The sequence below is a fragment of the Glycine max genome, chromosome 10 (genome assembly GCF_000004515.6).
Source record: "Glycine max cultivar Williams 82 chromosome 10, Glycine_max_v4.0, whole genome shotgun sequence".
In the NCBI taxonomy this organism is placed as follows: Eukaryota; Viridiplantae; Streptophyta; class Magnoliopsida; order Fabales; family Fabaceae; genus Glycine; species Glycine max.
Window position 1 is genome coordinate 5,571,543 of NC_038246.2, and position 18,548 is coordinate 5,590,090.

The 18,548-nt window shown below is 31.5% G+C and overlaps 3 protein-coding genes and 1 long non-coding RNA gene across 6 annotated transcripts; 1 reads left to right on the top strand and 3 right to left on the bottom strand.

Annotated features, from left to right (window-relative positions):
- Positions 1-592: 592 nt before the first annotated feature.
- Positions 593-2,706, top strand: LOC100787191 (thaumatin-like protein 1b). Its single transcript, XM_003536965.4, has 2 exons — positions 593-722; positions 1,823-2,706. The coding sequence occupies exons 1-2, from the start codon at positions 671-673 to the stop codon at positions 2,500-2,502; spliced, it is 732 nt and encodes a 243-aa protein (XP_003537013.2). The 5' UTR covers positions 593-670; the 3' UTR covers positions 2,503-2,706.
- Positions 2,707-7,301: 4,595 nt separating this feature from the next.
- On the bottom strand, positions 7,302-8,601 carry LOC121172865 (uncharacterized). Its single transcript, XR_005886585.1, has 2 exons — positions 8,172-8,601; positions 7,302-8,055 (listed from the first exon to the last, which is right to left on the bottom strand). It is a non-coding gene; the product is annotated as an uncharacterized lncRNA (long non-coding RNA).
- A 288-nt stretch (positions 8,602-8,889) lies between these two features.
- Positions 8,890-15,488, bottom strand: LOC102670366 (phosphatidylinositol-3-phosphatase SAC1). 3 transcript variants are annotated; one of them, XR_005886581.1, is made up of 7 exons: positions 14,602-15,488; positions 14,182-14,369; positions 13,981-14,078; positions 13,692-13,825; positions 13,439-13,570; positions 11,972-12,058; positions 8,890-11,714 (listed from the first exon to the last, which is right to left on the bottom strand). XR_005886581.1 is itself a non-coding variant. In XM_006588741.3 (6 exons), exons 1-6 carry the CDS (start codon positions 14,736-14,738, stop codon positions 12,055-12,057), a joined length of 693 nt encoding a protein of 230 aa, XP_006588804.1. In that variant the 5' UTR covers positions 14,739-15,488; the 3' UTR covers positions 8,890-12,054. The 3 variants fall into 3 exon arrangements, 2 of the variants coding, with proteins under 2 accessions (XP_006588804.1, XP_006588803.1); XM_006588741.3 differs by having other exon boundaries at positions 8,890-12,058; XM_006588740.3 differs by lacking the exons at positions 8,890-11,714; positions 11,972-12,058 and adding an exon at positions 12,119-12,460.
- Positions 15,489-15,602: 114 nt separating this feature from the next.
- Positions 15,603-17,364, bottom strand: LOC100814459 (spermidine hydroxycinnamoyl transferase). The gene is made up of 2 exons (XM_003535159.5): positions 16,898-17,364; positions 15,603-16,755 (listed from the first exon to the last, which is right to left on the bottom strand). Exons 1-2 carry the CDS (start codon positions 17,305-17,307, stop codon positions 15,819-15,821), a joined length of 1,347 nt encoding a protein of 448 aa, XP_003535207.1. The 5' UTR covers positions 17,308-17,364; the 3' UTR covers positions 15,603-15,818.
- Positions 17,365-18,548: the final 1,184 nt, after the last annotated feature.

Sequence of the window (18,548 nt, forward strand, 5' to 3'; positions counted from 1 at the left end):
ATCTTTAAATTCAAATTAAATCTTATTTTATTTTAATTTCTAAAAAATCCCATACCATCTTTAAAATATTTTTGTTATAGTTGTATTATTATCTTCAAATTTAAATCGAATCGAATGCTAATTTTTTTGTATTCATTTATAATTCTATAAAAGAATATAAGTTGTTTTAATTTAGATAATTAAATAATTATATAAAATTTATTTATCCTGTATTTAAATAAAATGCTCTACTTTACTTAATTTTATAAATAAAAAATTAATTAACTAAAAAACACTTAAAATAATCAAAATTATATGTAATTCAAATTAAAGTAAAAAAAAATGCAATTACATGAAAAGTAACACTTCCGTGAAAAAAAAACACAATTCTACTATACAATATTACACAAAGTCATACAATAAGAGTAAAAAAATACTCCTTAAGCAAAAATAAAAATATATGGTAGGTGAGAGTGTAATAATAATAACTTGCAGTCTTATATAAAGACAGAGTTATCTCTCATAATTACTCCTCACGTCATAATTACTGCTTCACAACCAACCTGACACGTATCGTTGAATATTCCACTCTCATAGCCTATATAGCGAGGTCACGTTCCAATTCATTCATGCTTCATCGTTCAGCAACCTGAAAAAACAGGAAGACACCAAGAAAGTCACCAAATTAAAAATGATGAGCAACATTTTTTCTCTCTGCCTCAGTTTTTCATTACTCTTCTACGGTATATTAATTCAACTTCTGTTTGTCTCATTTTCGTTGAGACACGTGCATGTGTGGTATCATTCTATCACATTCATTGGTGTACATATTTTCTCATGCATAAAAAAACATTGTAAAGCCTCTTAGTTTAGGGACAATTAGTTGGTGCTCGAGTAATTTTAAAATTCTTTTTTAAGTAAGATGTCGAATTTAAATTTTATAAATAAAAAAATATAATTAAAAAAATTCTTAACAATCAGATTATTCATCCAAGATTAATAATAATTATACTAATATCATAATGATAACAAAAACCCTCCTACTTTATACTGATACCGTTACATATTTTATTCTGCATTTTTTTGATAAAAAAGCAATAAATAATATTGATGAGTCTACTCTTTTATTTTTTAACCATTAAATATACAAGTAACTGACTTTTGATTTTTCACGTATGCGTTACCTTTTTCAATCATCGAGATAAGAATGATGCATTCCTCGCGCGCAATGGGCACTGTCCATTGACCTGGATAAAACAAGTTCACGAGTGCTAGAATTCAAGCTATTTTACTTTTAGTTTGTTATCCATTAATTTCTACCATAGGAAAAAAAAATTACAAACACTTCTAAAGTTCATATTGAAAATTATAGGTGAAAATATTTTTTTTAATATACGTTAATGTTTTATGAAAAATAATCTTTTTGAATGGGATTTGAGTTATAAATTTGCTTTTAAAATTTTGAATATATTCTTAAATAAATTTGTAGGGTCTTCTGGACTCCTACTACTCATTTTGTTAATAATTCACTTTTCTTACAAGAAAATTTATAATAAATACATGTGCATTTTTTAATTTTAAGAGGAGTGTTAACAAACATCCCCTTTAACGTTTTTACATTTTTCTAATACATACTCTCTCATTTGTTAAATTTTACTAATTTGAAAATGAGAATGGGCAAATAAAAAATAAGAACATATTATTGAGATTCACATGAACTTAAAGTTCAAATAAAAACGAGTACGTTGAAAAAAAATGTAATAGATAGTGTGATACTTTGATATAAAAAATATGATTTTGCATTGTGTCCATAAGTAACTGAAGATGTTGGTTTTGCAAGCAGTGGCTCAGGGAGCCACAGTTACTTTCACAAACAATTGCCAATACACGGTGTGGCCAGGAACCCTAACCGGAGACCAAAATCCTCAGCTGTCAACAACCGGTTTCGAGTTGGCTCCCGGAGGAACCAACTCTGTGAACATTCCATCTCCATGGTCGGGCCGGTTTTGGGCCCGAACCGGATGCTCCAACAACGGAGGGTTTACATGCGACACCGGAGACTGTGCCTCCGGTCAAGTCGAATGCAACGGTGCCGGTGCAATCCCACCCGCTACTTTGGTGGAAATCACCGTTGCACCGAACGGAGGACAAGATTTCTACGACGTGAGCAACGTGGACGGGTTCAATGTGCCGGTGTCCATAACCCCACAAGGTGGAAGTGGCGAATGCAAAACCTCTAGTTGTCCAAATAACATCAACGATGTCAATGTGTGCCCTTCGGAGCTCCAAGTGAAAGGGTCTGATGGTAATGTCATTGCTTGCAATAGTGCTTGTGTGGCTTTCAATGAAGATCAATATTGTTGCAGAGGAGATTACGACACAGAAGAGACATGTCCACCTACGAACTACTCTCAGATTTTCGAGGAGCAGTGTCCTGATGCTTATTCCTACGCTTACGATGATAAGAGCAGCACTTTCACTTGCTTCAACGGACCTGACTATGCCATCATATTCTGCCCTTGAATCCTCATCTCCACAATATAAATAAGACCATACATAAATATATATATATATATATATATATATATATATATATATATATATATATAGTTTATATACTATGGTCGAGCCATAGAATGCAGCATGAATAAAGCATCACGTATTTTCCCTAATTGCATGTATATATTCATAAATTACATCTTACTATAATAAAGTTTAAATTTCATATTTCCGTTTCTGTGGGGTTTTGTTTATGCTCCTTTGCCTAGCTGCCCTCTTTTAATTGACTGTCTCACATCCAAGGTATGAGCTAGCTGATTATAATATTTACGATGACAATAAAGAGCAATGATCAATGAGATAAGTTTTTAGTCAAGATTATCTATTTATATTATTTCTAACTTGAAACAATATTTTTTATTTAAAAATAAGTGTATTTCCATGATCCTTAAAATTAATATGTTGGGTAAATTAAATAGCTATTTAAATGTCTAATTTATTTCTAACTTATAACAGATTGTGTCTAATTTAGAATAATTTATATCTACCCTTGAATAATCTAATAGGATAAAATTAATTATTATACAATTTAAATTAAATTTAAGGTAGATATATTCCTAGTTAATTAATCTCTTTAGAGAAGTATTTTTGAACTTCAACAAATAATTTTGTATGGAGTATATTGATTTAGATTTTATTAGGATGAGTGCTGAAACACTCAATTGTTAAGCTGTTTGACCCTGCTCACAATTCACAAATACCTCAAAAGTCACATTCTTTTCATTTCACATTAATTATTTCAAGATTTGAAAGAACTTTTTCTAATACGCGATAGCTGCCCTATTATACAAGTTATTGAATTAACAAAAAGTGCTTCCATAGGTTATTTACTTTAACAAAATAAGTAAATAGACTTCGGTGGGAGAGTTAAAAGAATGAATGGATGGGAGGTGAGTTTGGTCTTGGTCCAGGAGGAGAGACTTTCAATGGGAGTTGGAACTGATGCTCAGTCTCTCCAACAAGTGGTGGGTCTTGGGTTGGGGGTAGGACCGACCCAAGAGTAAGGGCGCAACTAAAGTTTATGTTTTAGGTTTACTGGCAAAAAAAAAAATTGTTATTATTACTATGAAGTAAAAGAGATCTCATATATTAAAAAAAAACTATATGTATTAATAAAAAAAAATCATATGTATTGGTAAAAAAAATTCAACAAATTTAAACTAAAAAATTTCTTTTAAAATTTTCATTAAATCTCACTTAAGGTGAAATTGGAATAAAGAACTGCTTGGTGTCTACACAGTCTAATTGACATATAGGTTATTAATGGCCACTAGTGAGGTGAATCTTGATATATGTTGGAATGTGTGGAATTAAGGTAAACTAGTAAGTCATCCGTATGAACACACGAGCTAGTTGTAAATTTAAATGCATGATATAATTGTATTCATTTAATTATAATTGTGTCGAATTTAGTAAATGATAATCAATATTAATTAAAATCAAACTACTAATGATATAACTATACACTAATTGTATGAGAGCATAAGAAAACGTTCAAAGTCTTAAGAAACATTGTGTTTAAATATATTCATCTATATATTCCATCATTCACCATTTTCAATACACTATATACCGTGTGAAAGCAATTTGTATTCTTTGACAACCAAATCTATATCTCTACTACCATGATCAATCATTTATTTATACCTGGTCAGTATAATTTTTTTAAAATAACTTATAATGGTAAGAAATCAAACAGGATGACTTGCATCGAATTAAAGCAAATGGTTACAATCCAAGTGATGGAAGCAAGGTCATTCAGCAGCTTTGGTCAGAAGAGGTTTGAATTTTTTGAGGCCTACCCTCAATCGCCCATTATCACTACCTCATGTGGATGAAGATGGTGATGCGGAGATGGAGATTGATGAGCAAGGTATTGAGAAAGGAAGATGTGTTCCAGCAACCAAATATACCAATAATAATATTCTAAGGATACAAAATTATTTCCAACAACCAAAACTACCAGAGAAATTGAAAGTATTCAAAGCATGCAGTTTGGTGAGTATATTAACCATGTGTTTGGATTAGGAATTTAAATTTTTTTAGAAAATTTAAATATACAATATTTTGATTGTCTTGATTTAAATTCTTTTTGTTTTATAAATATTTTGTTTGGAAGAAGCAATTTAATTTTTTGTATTTTAATTTTTTTGTTTGGACAAAATAATTTAATTTCAATTAAATTCAAATTTTCATTTTTAAATATTTATTTAAAAATTAAACTTTCAAGAATAAAAATAAACATGAGTATTTTTTAAATAATTAAATATTCAAAATAAATTTAATGTTATACAATATATAATAATTTTCGTGATGAATATATAGGAGGATAGAGTAGTATTTTACATATTCATTGTCTAATTTTCCTTGATATGGTTAGGATTATTTCTTTATTTTCTGAAAATGGTAAGATAATAATACTATATATTTCTCCAACATTTATGTGTCCGATAAAGCCACTCCCTACACGTTGTGTATTATTATATTCATAACATTTACCCAGTGTGAGTGCATTTTCGTTCAGAGAATCTTGTTCTAATTATGGAACAGTTGAAGCCAAGTGCTGCTAACTCTTCCCCTCTCACTCCCCTCGGCTTCTTGGACAGAGCAGCCACCGTCCACGCGACTTCCCTTCCCTTGTTTATAACCACATCACCTTCACGTGGTCCCAGACGTGCTGCCGATGAACATATTCTCTCTGAGAAAAGACCGAGAGAGAGGAGTGAGTACCGCAAGAGAGAGGAATGAGCCATGGTATAGAGAGAGGGCTGAGTATGGCAGAGAGACGAGTGTGAGTGCTGGAGAGATAAGTGAGAAAATTGAAATTCTTTGATTTTTAAGAGAATTTCATATTACTCATTTTTTGTTAATTAAAATTTCTTTTAAAATTTTAGATATTTAATTTCCTTTTAAATTATTATCTAAACACTAAATTTAAAATGATAGATATTTAATGTCTTATTTAAAATGAATTATTCCATTAAAAGTATCTATCCAAACAAGACTAAATTAGCAAGCAAGAGGATGAAAAGAAATAAATGAAAACTAAATCTAATAACATTGGAATATATAATATATTTCACATAATAAAGTTGTCTATTTAGGTTATAAGTGCACAAAATTAATAGATAATATAATTATATACATTTAGTGGTAGCTATATAAAACTTATTAGATGAAAACCAAAACTAATAAAATTAAAATATATAATAGATTTTATAAAATAATATTATCTATTTAGTTTGAATGGTTACTCATGTTTTAAAATATTGTAAACAATGAAATACATATTTAATTTTATTAAAGTTATTTTTGTTCATTATTTAAAAAAACTAAATTATGAAGTAAAAATATAAAACGACTAACATATTGAAATACATTCATGATAAATATATTGAAGAATAATTGTAAGACTAATTTGAAATATCAGCACGATAATATCATATGATAAATGATTTAATAAAAACATAAAAACAAAACAAAGTATTTTTTTTAATTTAAAAAACAAAATTAAACCAAAAAATAAATAAAACATGAAAATATAAATATTATCTACTCAGTATGGTGTATCGCAATTACACGGCGCGCAGTTAGTTGTGTATCTTTTAAGTATGTATGACAGTTTTCCAATTCATTATTTTTCTTAATTGATTGAAGCTCTGCATCATTATATTGTGTGTGTGTGTGTATTACAGTCTAACCTGAAAAAACAAAATAACACATAAAACTAATTATAAATTTTTTTCTGAACACATTGCCTTAGGGTCAAAAGTACTTGATATCAGAATAATTTGTTTGAAGCTAGTATAGAAATATAATTTCGTTTAAAAAAATAAATATAATTTGAATGAGAGCAAGACTAAAATATAAATATAATTTCATTTAACTTGTGCTAGTATAAAAAAATGATAAAAAAAACAATGGTATAGGGACTGTTATTATCACATAGATTATATATAAAAATTTACATCAATATTTATTAAGATTAAAATCACGTGTTTTTAAAATATATGAAAATAGGAACCAATTAATATTATTATTATTATTATTATTATTATTATTATTATTATTATTATTATTATTATTACTATTATTATTATTATTATTTAATATTTACGGAATATCAAGATAATGAGTTATAAAATTATAATCCAATGGTTAATGTACCAAAAAAAGGTAAAAAAAAATAATTCAATGTTAAGATTGACAAAAATACATTCTATTTAAAGTCATTAATAGTGGAGTACTAAAGTCTTACATCAGTATAAGCTAATTCCTCTTATACATCATTAATTTACTTACACATTATAAAATAACTTGATATAGATAACACATTACTCAAAAATCTTAATTTTAAGAAATAAATTTAAAGATAGCAAGAGAAAAGGCACTAAAAGTAAAAAAATACATTATATATCTTTTATAAAAAAAATGTTATGTGAATTTGGTTTGATGATATTTAAAATATATATTATTTATATTTTGATTCTTAATTGTTATACTTCTCATTTGCATTTTTAACTATTGTTTTTTTTTTGGGTACTTATATAAAATAGGAGTATGCACTCAGAGAACAACTAGAAATGCATTATTCCGAAATTTCATCAAATTCAACAAAATAATGTTAACCTTAACGTATGAATCTTCCATAAAAATATGACTCTTCTCAAACTGTCCAAACGGATAATTCAAGATTCAATACAACGATTAATGCAAACTATTTGCAAGAATCAGTATATTCAATCTCAAACGGGAATTTAAGGTTTACTCATGATGAACAAAACTTGTATATAAAGCACTGGTCATTAATCACATACAACAACATACAAAACCATTGCTAGAATGTCATGATCACGACGCAAACAAGAAGACAAATAGTGCCTACAAATTAAATATTTGAATGCTAAGTGAGATATAAGACAAACTTGGATATATCAAGTAAGACTTTACATGAAATGAACAATGACCCTTGACTTTATATTTGAATGCTTCCATGTAACTAACTTCAAGTTTATATATTATATTTGCTACTAAAATAGATTAAAAACAAAACACAACCACACACAAAAAGAGATATAACAAATGAATAATACTTCAACTCATACAGGTATATTTGTATTAAGTCTCTTAGCAATCATTGTCATCGAGTACTCGTTGGTGTCAACTAGTCCCAAGTCCCAGACAAACAGTGCTAATGTTAACATGCCTACTTTTCACTGGTGAAATTATTTTAAACCAAAGATACCTTATTGGAAGACCATGTCAGTATAATCAACCTACATGTAAGTAACCTCTTTAAATAGACAAAGAATGGAGACGATTCTCTCAATTGAGTATGGAAATAAACAAACATATTGTGTAAAAGTCAAAGAATGGAAAACCATGTCGTAGCACATGCACCCAATAAGCACACCATCAGTCAGCACAAATAATAAACCATAGGGGAATGTACCTCAAAGTTAGAGGAAATAGTTAGGGTTGGTGACAGTGATATTGCCTGGAGGTTTTGGAGTTGTCCTATAATTAAAAAAATTATTTTTGCTAGAGAAATTATGAATAACAAAATAGACCAAGCATGCACACAGACCCAAAGATATATAAGAAGTGTACTTAAAGGGCTTTAGGTGCCTTACACATATTTGAGTTTGGCAGTGGAATCCATACCAATTTCTGACCAAGAACCAATGAATTTGTTTCCAAAACAAATTCATCTTATTAGAGACACATAAAGCAGTCAACAAGAGGAAAAGCAAGTGATCAAACCATTACTACAAAACAAGTCTCATCTTAGCAAAACAAATTCATCTCATTTAAGACGCATAAAACAGTCAATAAAAATTATAAGTGGTAGTTATACTAAACTAAGTGCTGAATCAATGTGATGAATTATAGTTTGAGTCATAAAATTTATTCATACAATAAACAAATTTGATGAACAATTTTCTTATAAGTGGTAGTTATAGTAAACTAAGTGCAAAGTGAATCAAGAATATTAATCTTACAACTCATTTTCTACACTTCCACGAGGTTATAGTTGTCAAAAATCTTTTGGAGCTAGTTCATTATGTTAATTTAATTGAATATTTGGGTCATAATAAAAAAGTTCATTATGTTAATTTAATTGAATATTTGGGTCATAATAAAAAACCTTAAGTCCTTGTCATCATTTGGTTGTACCAAAATTGATGCTAGCGATATTTATGTAGCAACCGTGATAATCACTGTAAGCAATGAGTACATTAAGTTGCCATTTCCGCTAATATAGAACCAGATAAATAAGAAGTGCGTTCAATTTATCATGCAAACTTTCTTCAATTTATTTAATCTATTAGTTATGCAGTTGAGAACTTAAATCTGCTACTATTCATGTAAATACCATCCTAACGTGGCAAGTGATAGTAGTAGTAGTCTTTATTTTAATCCTCAGTAGAAAAACTACCTCACCAGTTACTACCTACATTGACCACCACTTCCTCTTATAGTCCTCACCCTCTCTATCACTCTATTCAAACGTCACCATAGTTTATCAACCACGAATGTCCACAAGTTGAGAACATGCAAAAAAAAAAGAAGCAAAACATGGAAGCTATTAAGTTGGTGATCCAAGTGAGAGACCAAACACAACTTAACTGATGTTAAGTTAACTGTTAAGTTGGTGCTGCCAACTTGCCTCCTATAATACATGTGACCCCACACCTGAAAATCCTTTTTTTTGTATGCACTTTAGCAACCATATAAATAGTAGTTTCTGAATGATACTAACACACAACAGTTACTTCACATTGGTTTAAATGTCTATGTTTACCTAATTATATTTGAAGCACTTTAAAAAAGAAAACAACAACCAAGAACAAGCAAACCGAAACCCCCCAATTGAGGGGTTGTGAGTGATCACCCTATAGGAAAATAGACATTAGTGACAAAGACTAAGGTTAAGGAAGGAAGTTATAAAAAATGGCTAACCATAGTTGCCTTAAGGTTTGCTGCGATCTCTCAATCCCTTACCTCTTGAATCTGATCATCATATACAAATACCATTGGAGAACCAACTTTCTCCCTTGGTTGCAATTAATGAGATCACTCCCCTTTGGTCTAGGGAAAAACAAATATGATGATTCATATTACTTACCATGAGCAAATATAATATTAGAACTCATGACTCATACTACTTATTGCTATTAACTGAGAATAGTGCAAGTTGATTCCCTGTCCATGACTATTCAAATACTAAGATGAACCAATGAAAAATAGATACAAGTCAAACACCTTTTTACACAAAAATCTCTAGCTTTAAGAACATGGGCAAAGGGCCTGCCATGCACATGGCCACAACTATTTGCTATGAATCAAGTACTATTAAAAAGGGAAGCAGTAACAATCTTCCCGTCTAAAGATAGAACACAGATAGTACATTTACCTTGTAACTGTCCTTTTTTTTTAGAAACCCTTAGATCATTGACCAGTGAAACAAGATTTGTAACTCCAGTGCTATCAAATAAATCATCATATGTATGAAAAAGGAAATGTAACAAAAATCATACCTTTAAAATTTTTTTAAAAAAAACTCTTGTACAATTGCTCTGGTAATTGATTGAGCCAGCCACAAAATAAAGGGAATAGCGACAAACCAAGTTAAAATGGAACTAAAAGGCTTGGAATATGCATTTAGCAATTCACGACATTACCTAATTACATATACATAATAGGTACTTATGCTTGACCAAAGTGTGGATAAAATAAAAACAAGGTTGCAGCAATGGTATTGACAGAGTCGCGGAAAATAAGGTTACAACAAAATACCTGGGCATGGTGGCGAGGTGTCACGGTGGCACGCTGTCACAGGGGTTGCAGATGTTGAGATAGAGTCATGAACACGAACCTTAGACGGAGGAGAAGAGAGCGCGAGGAAAATAGGACTCGCGTTCTAATATTTTTAAATGTAGCTTCAATATCGATTTTCAATACAAAACCGATGTTAACCAAACAATGTAAACATTGACATTAATATCGGCTGTGATGTTAGAATCGATGTAGAATAGTGATTGTTTCTACATCGGTTATATTTGAACCGATGTAGAATGAGACATTTTTTTTTATTTTTTGAAATTTATGAACCCAGGTCAATTTTCAGCTATCAAATTAGTTACTGAATACAATACAAATATGTAATACAATACAAGAAGCTATGTTGCTTATATTAACTAACTCTTTCAGCATCCACAATTTTATTAGTACTTTTTGTTGACTTTATAGTATACATACAACGTCCATGGTTTTCTATATATGCTTTCTCTACACTGTTCTCTCTTTAAAGCTTTTCTATATATGCTTTCTATATATTTTCTGTTTTTGTGAATTTTTCCTTTATTATTTTAATTATGCATTAGTTTATTTGGTAACTTAACAAATAATATTTGATAAAAATACTATGTGCATGATAGTATAAAAATACTTTGTGCATGATAAAAATACTATTTGCATGATAGTATAATAATCGAATTGATCATTTTGATCTGGTTATAAAAACTATATATGCTTCTACCTCATTTCTATCTTTTTTTCTCTTTTTTATTACTTCTTTCCTGTCTTCTTTTCAGCTAAATACACCCCATTTTTAGAGAACACGGTTTATTACCACTTATAAAATTAAATTAAATATCCACTGGAATTGATTTTTTTTTTTTTTTGTATGGTTTTGAGTAAAATGGTAGACCTCCACCCAAAATGGGATGCAGGGAAGAAGGATAGAAGGAAATTAAAAAATATAAATAGAGAAAATAATAAATGGACTAAATATTCTATCTGCTAGGCATTTTTTTTTTCCACCATAAATACTCTCTCTTTCTGCTAGGCATTTTTTTCAAACTTTAATGTTATCCCAAATATTTCACAAACTTCCGTTATAGTTCATTTGTGTTTTTCTTGAACTTTTATTAATTTTCCTGGTCATTTATCTATTTGAATATGAGAATTAGCATAAATTAATTCTAAGATTAAAAAATCAAATTTTTTAAATAATCACTTAAATCAACTTGATAAATACCACCAGTAAATAGAAAAATTTGTTCATAATTTCTACATAGTTATGTACTAGAGACTCCATCAAAACCTTTTTCAACCAATCCAAAAACATACGTTTAACTTGAGAACACACACATCTCCAACAATTAGTCCCACTGAATTCAATAAAAAAATCTGTCAAACCACATAGATTAAAATGCAAACAAAAACTAGTTTTCCCATTTGATTAATCAGAAATCAGACAAAGATTAGGGGCTTACAACTACAACTAGTCATTGAAGGATTAAGGATGTATATGATGTAGTAGGTGAAAATGAATGGAGACATTTTTTCAGAGTTCTGTCTTATTATGCAATACATGTGTATTCTCAACCAAGACAAGAACAAACACAAGGGCTGAAAATCAACTAACCTCTTAACCATAGGTTAGGAGAGGGATCTCAAAAGCCATTGAAGCTGCATCAAACTCTGATGGTGAGTGGATCACTGAACCATTCACCTGTGAACCATAGATAAGGTGAGCAGAGAACACACTCACCTTCTAAACCATAGTTAAGGAGATAGCTGAAAATCAGTTTTCTCATATTTTTATCTTCAACTAAGTGTGAATTGCGTCATGCAGTTTTCTCCTATTGGAGTTTAATTTAATCTACATATTTTTTTAGTACAAACCTTGAGATAAATTTCAATTCTAATAACAGAACATGACAAACAACATGTTAAGAACTATATTTAAATTTTGTCCAATCAAAAAACCCTTTTCTTGCTTAATGATGGAGCTATATTTAAATTCATGTCAGTCTCTTTGTCTTGATTAACCACAGAATTTATCATTTCATTACTGTTCCCAATCCTCACAAGATCCACAGAACTAGCTCTCAGATCTCTCAGTGAAGTATCCCTATAAAAATACATAATGAGTTGAAGATAAAAATAGAACTTCCTTTCTCTAAAGCAACATCTTGCACTTTTACAATTATAAAATAGAACTGCAATAATATTCAGTAAAAATAAGAATCACCCGGAAATAACACTGGCATCAATGATTTTATATTAAATCTCTAACATTTTCCATTTTTCCAGTAGAGACTCTACTGATATAGCCACAAGTGTTGTTACCTTACCACCATCAAAATAAAATACTCATTGAATTATTTATGCATTTAAGTTTGAAGTTATGGTAACAATATTATGTGTTATTATAAAATCTAAATCATACATCTAATCATCAACATAGACTTAAATGTAAAATTACAATTTACTTTATAAATCCTTGTGCAATACAAATATAAAACCAGAATCAAATTACAGCTTTAAACTACATCTTATCCCCCAAAATGGAGCCTAGGCTTAAAGACCCTAACAGGAGAGATAACATAGATAGTTGACTACTGGTATAATGCTATTATTTCTTGGGTGGCATTGCTACTAAGACCTAGCAGTTCATTATTGTCAGCAATCATCATTATTCATTACAGATTAAATCAAGTTTCCCCTCAGTCATCGAAAACTGATTATCCAAAGCAATCTTCTAGTTCAAAATCCAAAAATAGATAACACAGGAAATCTTAAGTATAAGATCCAAAAAATGAAAAGAAAGGATATGAGCTTATTCAATCATTTTATCATTTTAATGGAGACTACTAGTTCTATATCCTCTAATTGTGGAAAGATCATATATAACAGACAGTCTGTCTCTACAAGAACATGTCGTTAAACCTCATAACAAAAGTTATGAAGGGGAAAAGGTCACATATCCCTGCATTTTTCATATCTTTGCTTTCTTTCAAGTTAAGAGTTATGATTCAACTAAAACTTACATGAAGAAACAAGAAAAAGACTGTTTAATGTTAAGTAACAATTTCAATGATGGACATACCTCCCTGTGCTTGTTTGATTGCTCTTGTTGGCTCTCTTAATGATGCTGGGTTTACCACTGTAGTAAAAACCAGTTAAATCGAGCGCTTCACTTGCTATAGCTCCTAAAACTGCCAAAACATTGGCAGACTTGCTTTGAAAATGACAGAGAAGAATAGGAAATAGTCAAATTTAAATTTGAAATGCAAAAAAAAGAAAAAAAAAATGAAGAGACTGCTACCGTGAGACAAAAAGATAAAGCGTAACATGCTTACCTCTTTGCAAACTTGTGAAAATCCCAGTGAATAAATCTAAGATGGTTCTCCACTGGTAGAATTTGGTTCAGATACCCAACATCATTTGCAAATTCACGCCTCAACATCATTTCTCGAGGCCGTTTCTCAACTGTCTGTATTTCATCATTTAAATGAGTAACAACAAAGTATAAATTATCTTTTTATAAAAGAAGCATTTCATTAATGCAAAGAAAAAATGTGAAAGGAATAAAAAAACATGTAAATTCATATTTGTTAACGCACTAACTATTTTTATATGAGGAATTACCTTAATCAAATTCAGAACAATAATTGGATTGCCATATCTCTTAGCTAGGTCTTCAAAATGCAATTTTGTTGCTTGGTATGTTGGATCATACCTCTGCACTGGAAGTCAAAACGGGGGGCGTCAAAAGAGAGCTAGATGTATTATAAAAGCATAGAATTTAACAATGAACACGATAAATATTAATCTCAACTACTCTCATACAAATTATATCAGGCTTGGGGCTAAATCTGGATGCTTCTTGTGACCAGAAAAGTGGTATTGATCCACGCATTTGCACAACTGAACTCATCTTTCCCTTGCAAGAGCCTGATTCTTCATCAAGGACAATCTGCTCTGTCTCAACATCATTAGCAACCCTCCCCCGATCATTCACACCCCTTTTCAAGTACCTGCAGAAACAATTCATGACAAAGAAAAATAATCCAACCATTACTATTTTAGCCAGATAGACACAATGTAAAACCAAATATCATTGCAAATTGCAAAATACAGATAATTCCTGATATCAAAGAATATTGCTTGCTATGCAACTTGCAGATACAATGGTAGCAATATTACGATAAGAACAAGGCCAGAATGACAAATAATACTTGAATTAGTTAATAATGTGAAGAACGTTACCTTTTTTCAGAGTCCAATGCATCATCAATATCACCAACCAACACAGATGCAGATCCCACATGAGCATGGCTGATGGCTCCTGCATGTATCATCAATATCACCGGAGGTGCATTTTCGTGGAGTGAGAAAGAGGCCATGGGGGAGATACGCCTCGAAGATCAGAGATCCCAGCCAGAAGAGCCGCGTCTGGCTCGGAACCTTCGACACTGTGGAGGCGACAGCGCGTGCCTACGACGCCGCAGCACGAGAGTTTCGTGGCCCTAAGGCCAAGACAAACTTCCCTCTCCCTTTGGAAAATGTTAAGAACTTGAGCCCCAGCTAGAGCAGCATCGTCGAGTCCTCTAGCCGCGACTGCGATGTCGCCGCCGATTCCTCGCCTCTAGACCTCAACCTTGCCCTCGCCGCAATCGCATCCACTCGATTCCCTTTCCAGCACTTTACCGGCGCGGTGCTATGACAAACCCTTTTTTGTACTATGAGGCTGTCCTATGCGCCGGCATGGGCGGTCCACGTGGCTTTGCATTTGGCTACAATCATCATCCCGTTGCAGCGACTGACGAGCGACTCAGACTCTTCCTCTTCCTTCTTCCTCTTCCTCTGTTATCGATCTGATGAGGGTGAAAGGAACGTTTCCAGAATCTTCCATCCAAATTCGCATAAATGAAGACGTTTTGTATAATATATTTTATTAATAAAGAGGGAAAACTGAAATAAAAAATAATTAAAAAATTTATAACTTCAAATTAAATGCAGTTGTCAAAAAGACCGTAGTAGTTTGGTGACTAACAAAGACGGTTTTTATAAAACCGCCTTTGTAACCTTCACATTGAAGGCGGTTCTATAAAACCGTTGTCGTTAGCTTAAAAAAATTTATTTTATTTTTAAAAATTCCATCTACATCGGTTTTTTTATAACCGATGTAGATAAGACGACATAAAAAGACATTTTTGTAGTAGTGATGAAAACTAAAATTATCATAATTTTCACAATCCTTAGATAAATTTTATAATTTAAATGTACAGATTTTTTTAAACAAAGATTATACACTCAAATATACCACCATGAAAAATAAAAGAAAATAAATCACGTAATAAAAACAGGATCTTTAATTATTTAACATATTAAACGGTAAATCACATGTAAATTATTGATCACAGAAAATGACGAGTCACATGTAATTCTTCCTTGCACAAAGCTGGTTTGGTATGGATATTTCTTCATATATCCTCGTAGAAGAATTTTTTAAAAAGATCCATAAGTGCTGTCAGGAAATTCATGGAAATAAGAACACCATCTCCATCAGGGCTTATAATAATATGTGCCCTAACTTCTCGAAATACTTTTGCTAAACCAAAGTGCACAGGCTTTCCCCAACCAAAATCTGCATCATACACTGGCAAGCTCATCCAGCTTGTGATGAGAATGTTATGAGGATTCCCAGAATAGGGTTCATTAATAAGGTCTCCTTGTCCCGAGAAAAAAGCCCTTATGTTATCCAATTGCTCTTGCCCTAAAACATAACTTATGTGTGACCTTATATACTCATATGTAACCGCATAAACCGCATCCCTTATCTTTTGAGCCCCATAGCTTAATGGGTTTAATAAGATATCTCCCACACTACACTTAGGAGTCAGTGTTTTTGCCAAAGCATTCCCAAAATAATTCTGAGGGAGAGGTGGATTCAATCTATTGCGAATATCAACACTAAACGTAACTACAGTTGGTTGGTGATTCTCATCAGATGCATGAGCGTGATGAGCCTTAGATGCACATCTCCATATATGAGAAGAAATAGCTTCAAATCTGCTATAAGGTCTTACCCCTTCTTTTGAAGGTTGTTCATTAGCCTTCTTCTTCAGCTTCTCCACTTGGCTTGATGAGAGTTTCAACAATATAGCACTTATCTTGTTTTGCTCAGCAATGTTGTCTGGCATGAACCTTACAGGCTTCCACTCTGGGAGATCAACACATGGTTCTGATGGCTCTGGAAATTTGAGTAGTGTTCGATCAAGAAAAGGAACTTCATTGGGATCCAGTTCTTCGCCTCGAACCAGCTTTGCCCATCGGTTGATGAAGAAAATAGCGGCAGTACCATCAACCAAAGGATGAGAGAAAGCAACTCCAATGGCAAGACCTTCACCACCACAGAACCTGGATATATAAGATGGATTGGATGCATAAAAGAGAATGAAAAAGAGGAAAGATAACGGGTTCAATCTACTCTTGCTAACAAAAAACTAACATTCTAATTAACAACTAATATTTACCGATAAAAAAAATAAAACCACAGAACCTTGTTAACTGCACTAGCATTAGCGGCATGTCCTCTGAGGGTCGAGTATAATCAACTTTTGGAACAAGTTCCATGGTGGAATCGGAAGGTGCAAAGTCTCCATAATCACCAAATGTGGCTGTGCTTTCAGCTTCAATCAATGTCACTCCTTTTGCATTGCAATCCACTTCCATTCTACCATTTTTTGTCAGCTTCAATCTGCCAGCTATTGGATAGTATGGCACCAAAATCTTGCTAAGAGAGTTCTTCATCCTCTCAATATCAATGGTGTTGTTGGGTCTTGATTTGTAGGCATAGATAGTGTTTACATGACGTAGGTGCCCAATTTGATCACTATCGGATAGCCAAATAGGATCACTGGGAGTTGGCTGATTTGGAGTGACATTGTAAGAAGCAACAATGGTTATCATTTTTGTGCTTGAAGGCTTGAACTAATGTGCCTGAGGCTGGATATGCTTCATGGCTTGGCTATACATATAAAGCAATATTTATAGTAAAAAACATTATCTTATGACAACATCCCTCCCCCATGCCTTCGTATAGTGAAGAGTCTCTGGGCAATGGGGTACGAAGTTTTTTTTACGACTTATGGAACGGATTATTTTTATCTGGGATGCAAAATATATAAGATAAAAAAAAATGGGCATTCAGTGTTTTCAAAATGATTGTTGACTTTTATACTGTAATGATGTAATATTTTTTCATAAATTATCAAAATAGATAGATTTTTAAAAAAATTACAAAAATAAGTGAATTGTGTTTCAAAAGATGATTTTAATACGAAGAAATTGTACTTCCAAAGACAATTTCTTCTTCGGTTTTTGTTTTTTAAAACTTTATGGCGGCTAATATGTATTTATGGCAATATATATGGCGGTTAATTGTACTTCCAAACTGTTAATTTATATATATATATATATATATATATATATATATATATATATATATATACACGTGTGTGAATGTGAATGGAAATAATGATTTACCGTGATTTAAATAAAAGTAAAAAAAAAAAATACAGATCGTGTTTAACAATAGAAATTACTACATTTGAATCATCTTATGGGTGTTTTCTTTCAACTAGCATCATGACGCATTATCTTTGTTATTAATTTATCAATATATGGTTCTCAGCATAGACACTGCTGGTGCAAGATGCTTGTGTTAATGTAAAGCTATACGTGGCCTTCTACCAACGGTACATTTTTGCTTCTCTAACTTTGTTGGATGGTAGAATTAATGCATTATTCTTGGTGTCATAAATTCTGTTCTGTCATTGTTATAAATAAATATGCTAATGGTGACGCAGGGATTTATAGATATGTGGTCTACCAATGTCATATCTTACCATATACTTCTTTTGCGATATTTTTTTTTTTCATTTTGTCGGTGATGACATTAATGGTAAATCTGTTAAATTTGATAACAAAAAGAGATACATAAAATAAACCTTTGTTCTTGATGTATCTTGCATCAAATATCTGCCTTTGAGCATCATGATATGAGCTTTAGCATGTTGTGCAATCACATCATCACGATCAATAAGTTGTTGAAAATTTTGCCATAGCCAAATTAGATAAATCATTTTTTCCTTGATATACTTATCAGGTGGAATGTCTCCAAGTAAGACATGATAAGCAACATGTACATC

Bases quoted from the DNA above. Each gene is read 5' to 3' on its own strand.
- LOC100787191 (XM_003536965.4), top strand. From the start codon at position 671: ATGATGAGCAACATTTTTTCTCTCTGCCTCAGTTTTTCATTACTCTTC. The intron at 723-1,822 runs GTATATTAATTC...TTTTGCAAGCAG, and splicing joins TTTTTCATTACTCTTCTACG to TGGCTCAGGGAGCCACAGTT.
- LOC102670366 (XM_006588740.3), bottom strand. From the start codon at position 14,738: ATGGCCTCTTTCTCACTCCACGAAAATGCACCTCCGGTGATATTGATG. The intron at 14,370-14,601 runs GTAACGTTCTTC...TTGTTTCTGCAG, and splicing joins GCATTGGACTCTGAAAAAAG to GTACTTGAAAAGGGGTGTGA. The intron at 13,571-13,691 runs GTAAGCATGTTA...TCATTTTCAAAG, and splicing joins TTTCACAAGTTTGCAAAGAG to CAAGTCTGCCAATGTTTTGG.
- LOC100814459 (XM_003535159.5), bottom strand. From the start codon at position 17,307: ATGATAACCATTGTTGCTTCTTACAATGTCACTCCAAATCAGCCAACT. The intron at 16,756-16,897 runs GTTCTGTGGTTT...TTATATATCCAG, and splicing joins ATGCTAGTGCAGTTAACAAG to GTTCTGTGGTGGTGAAGGTC.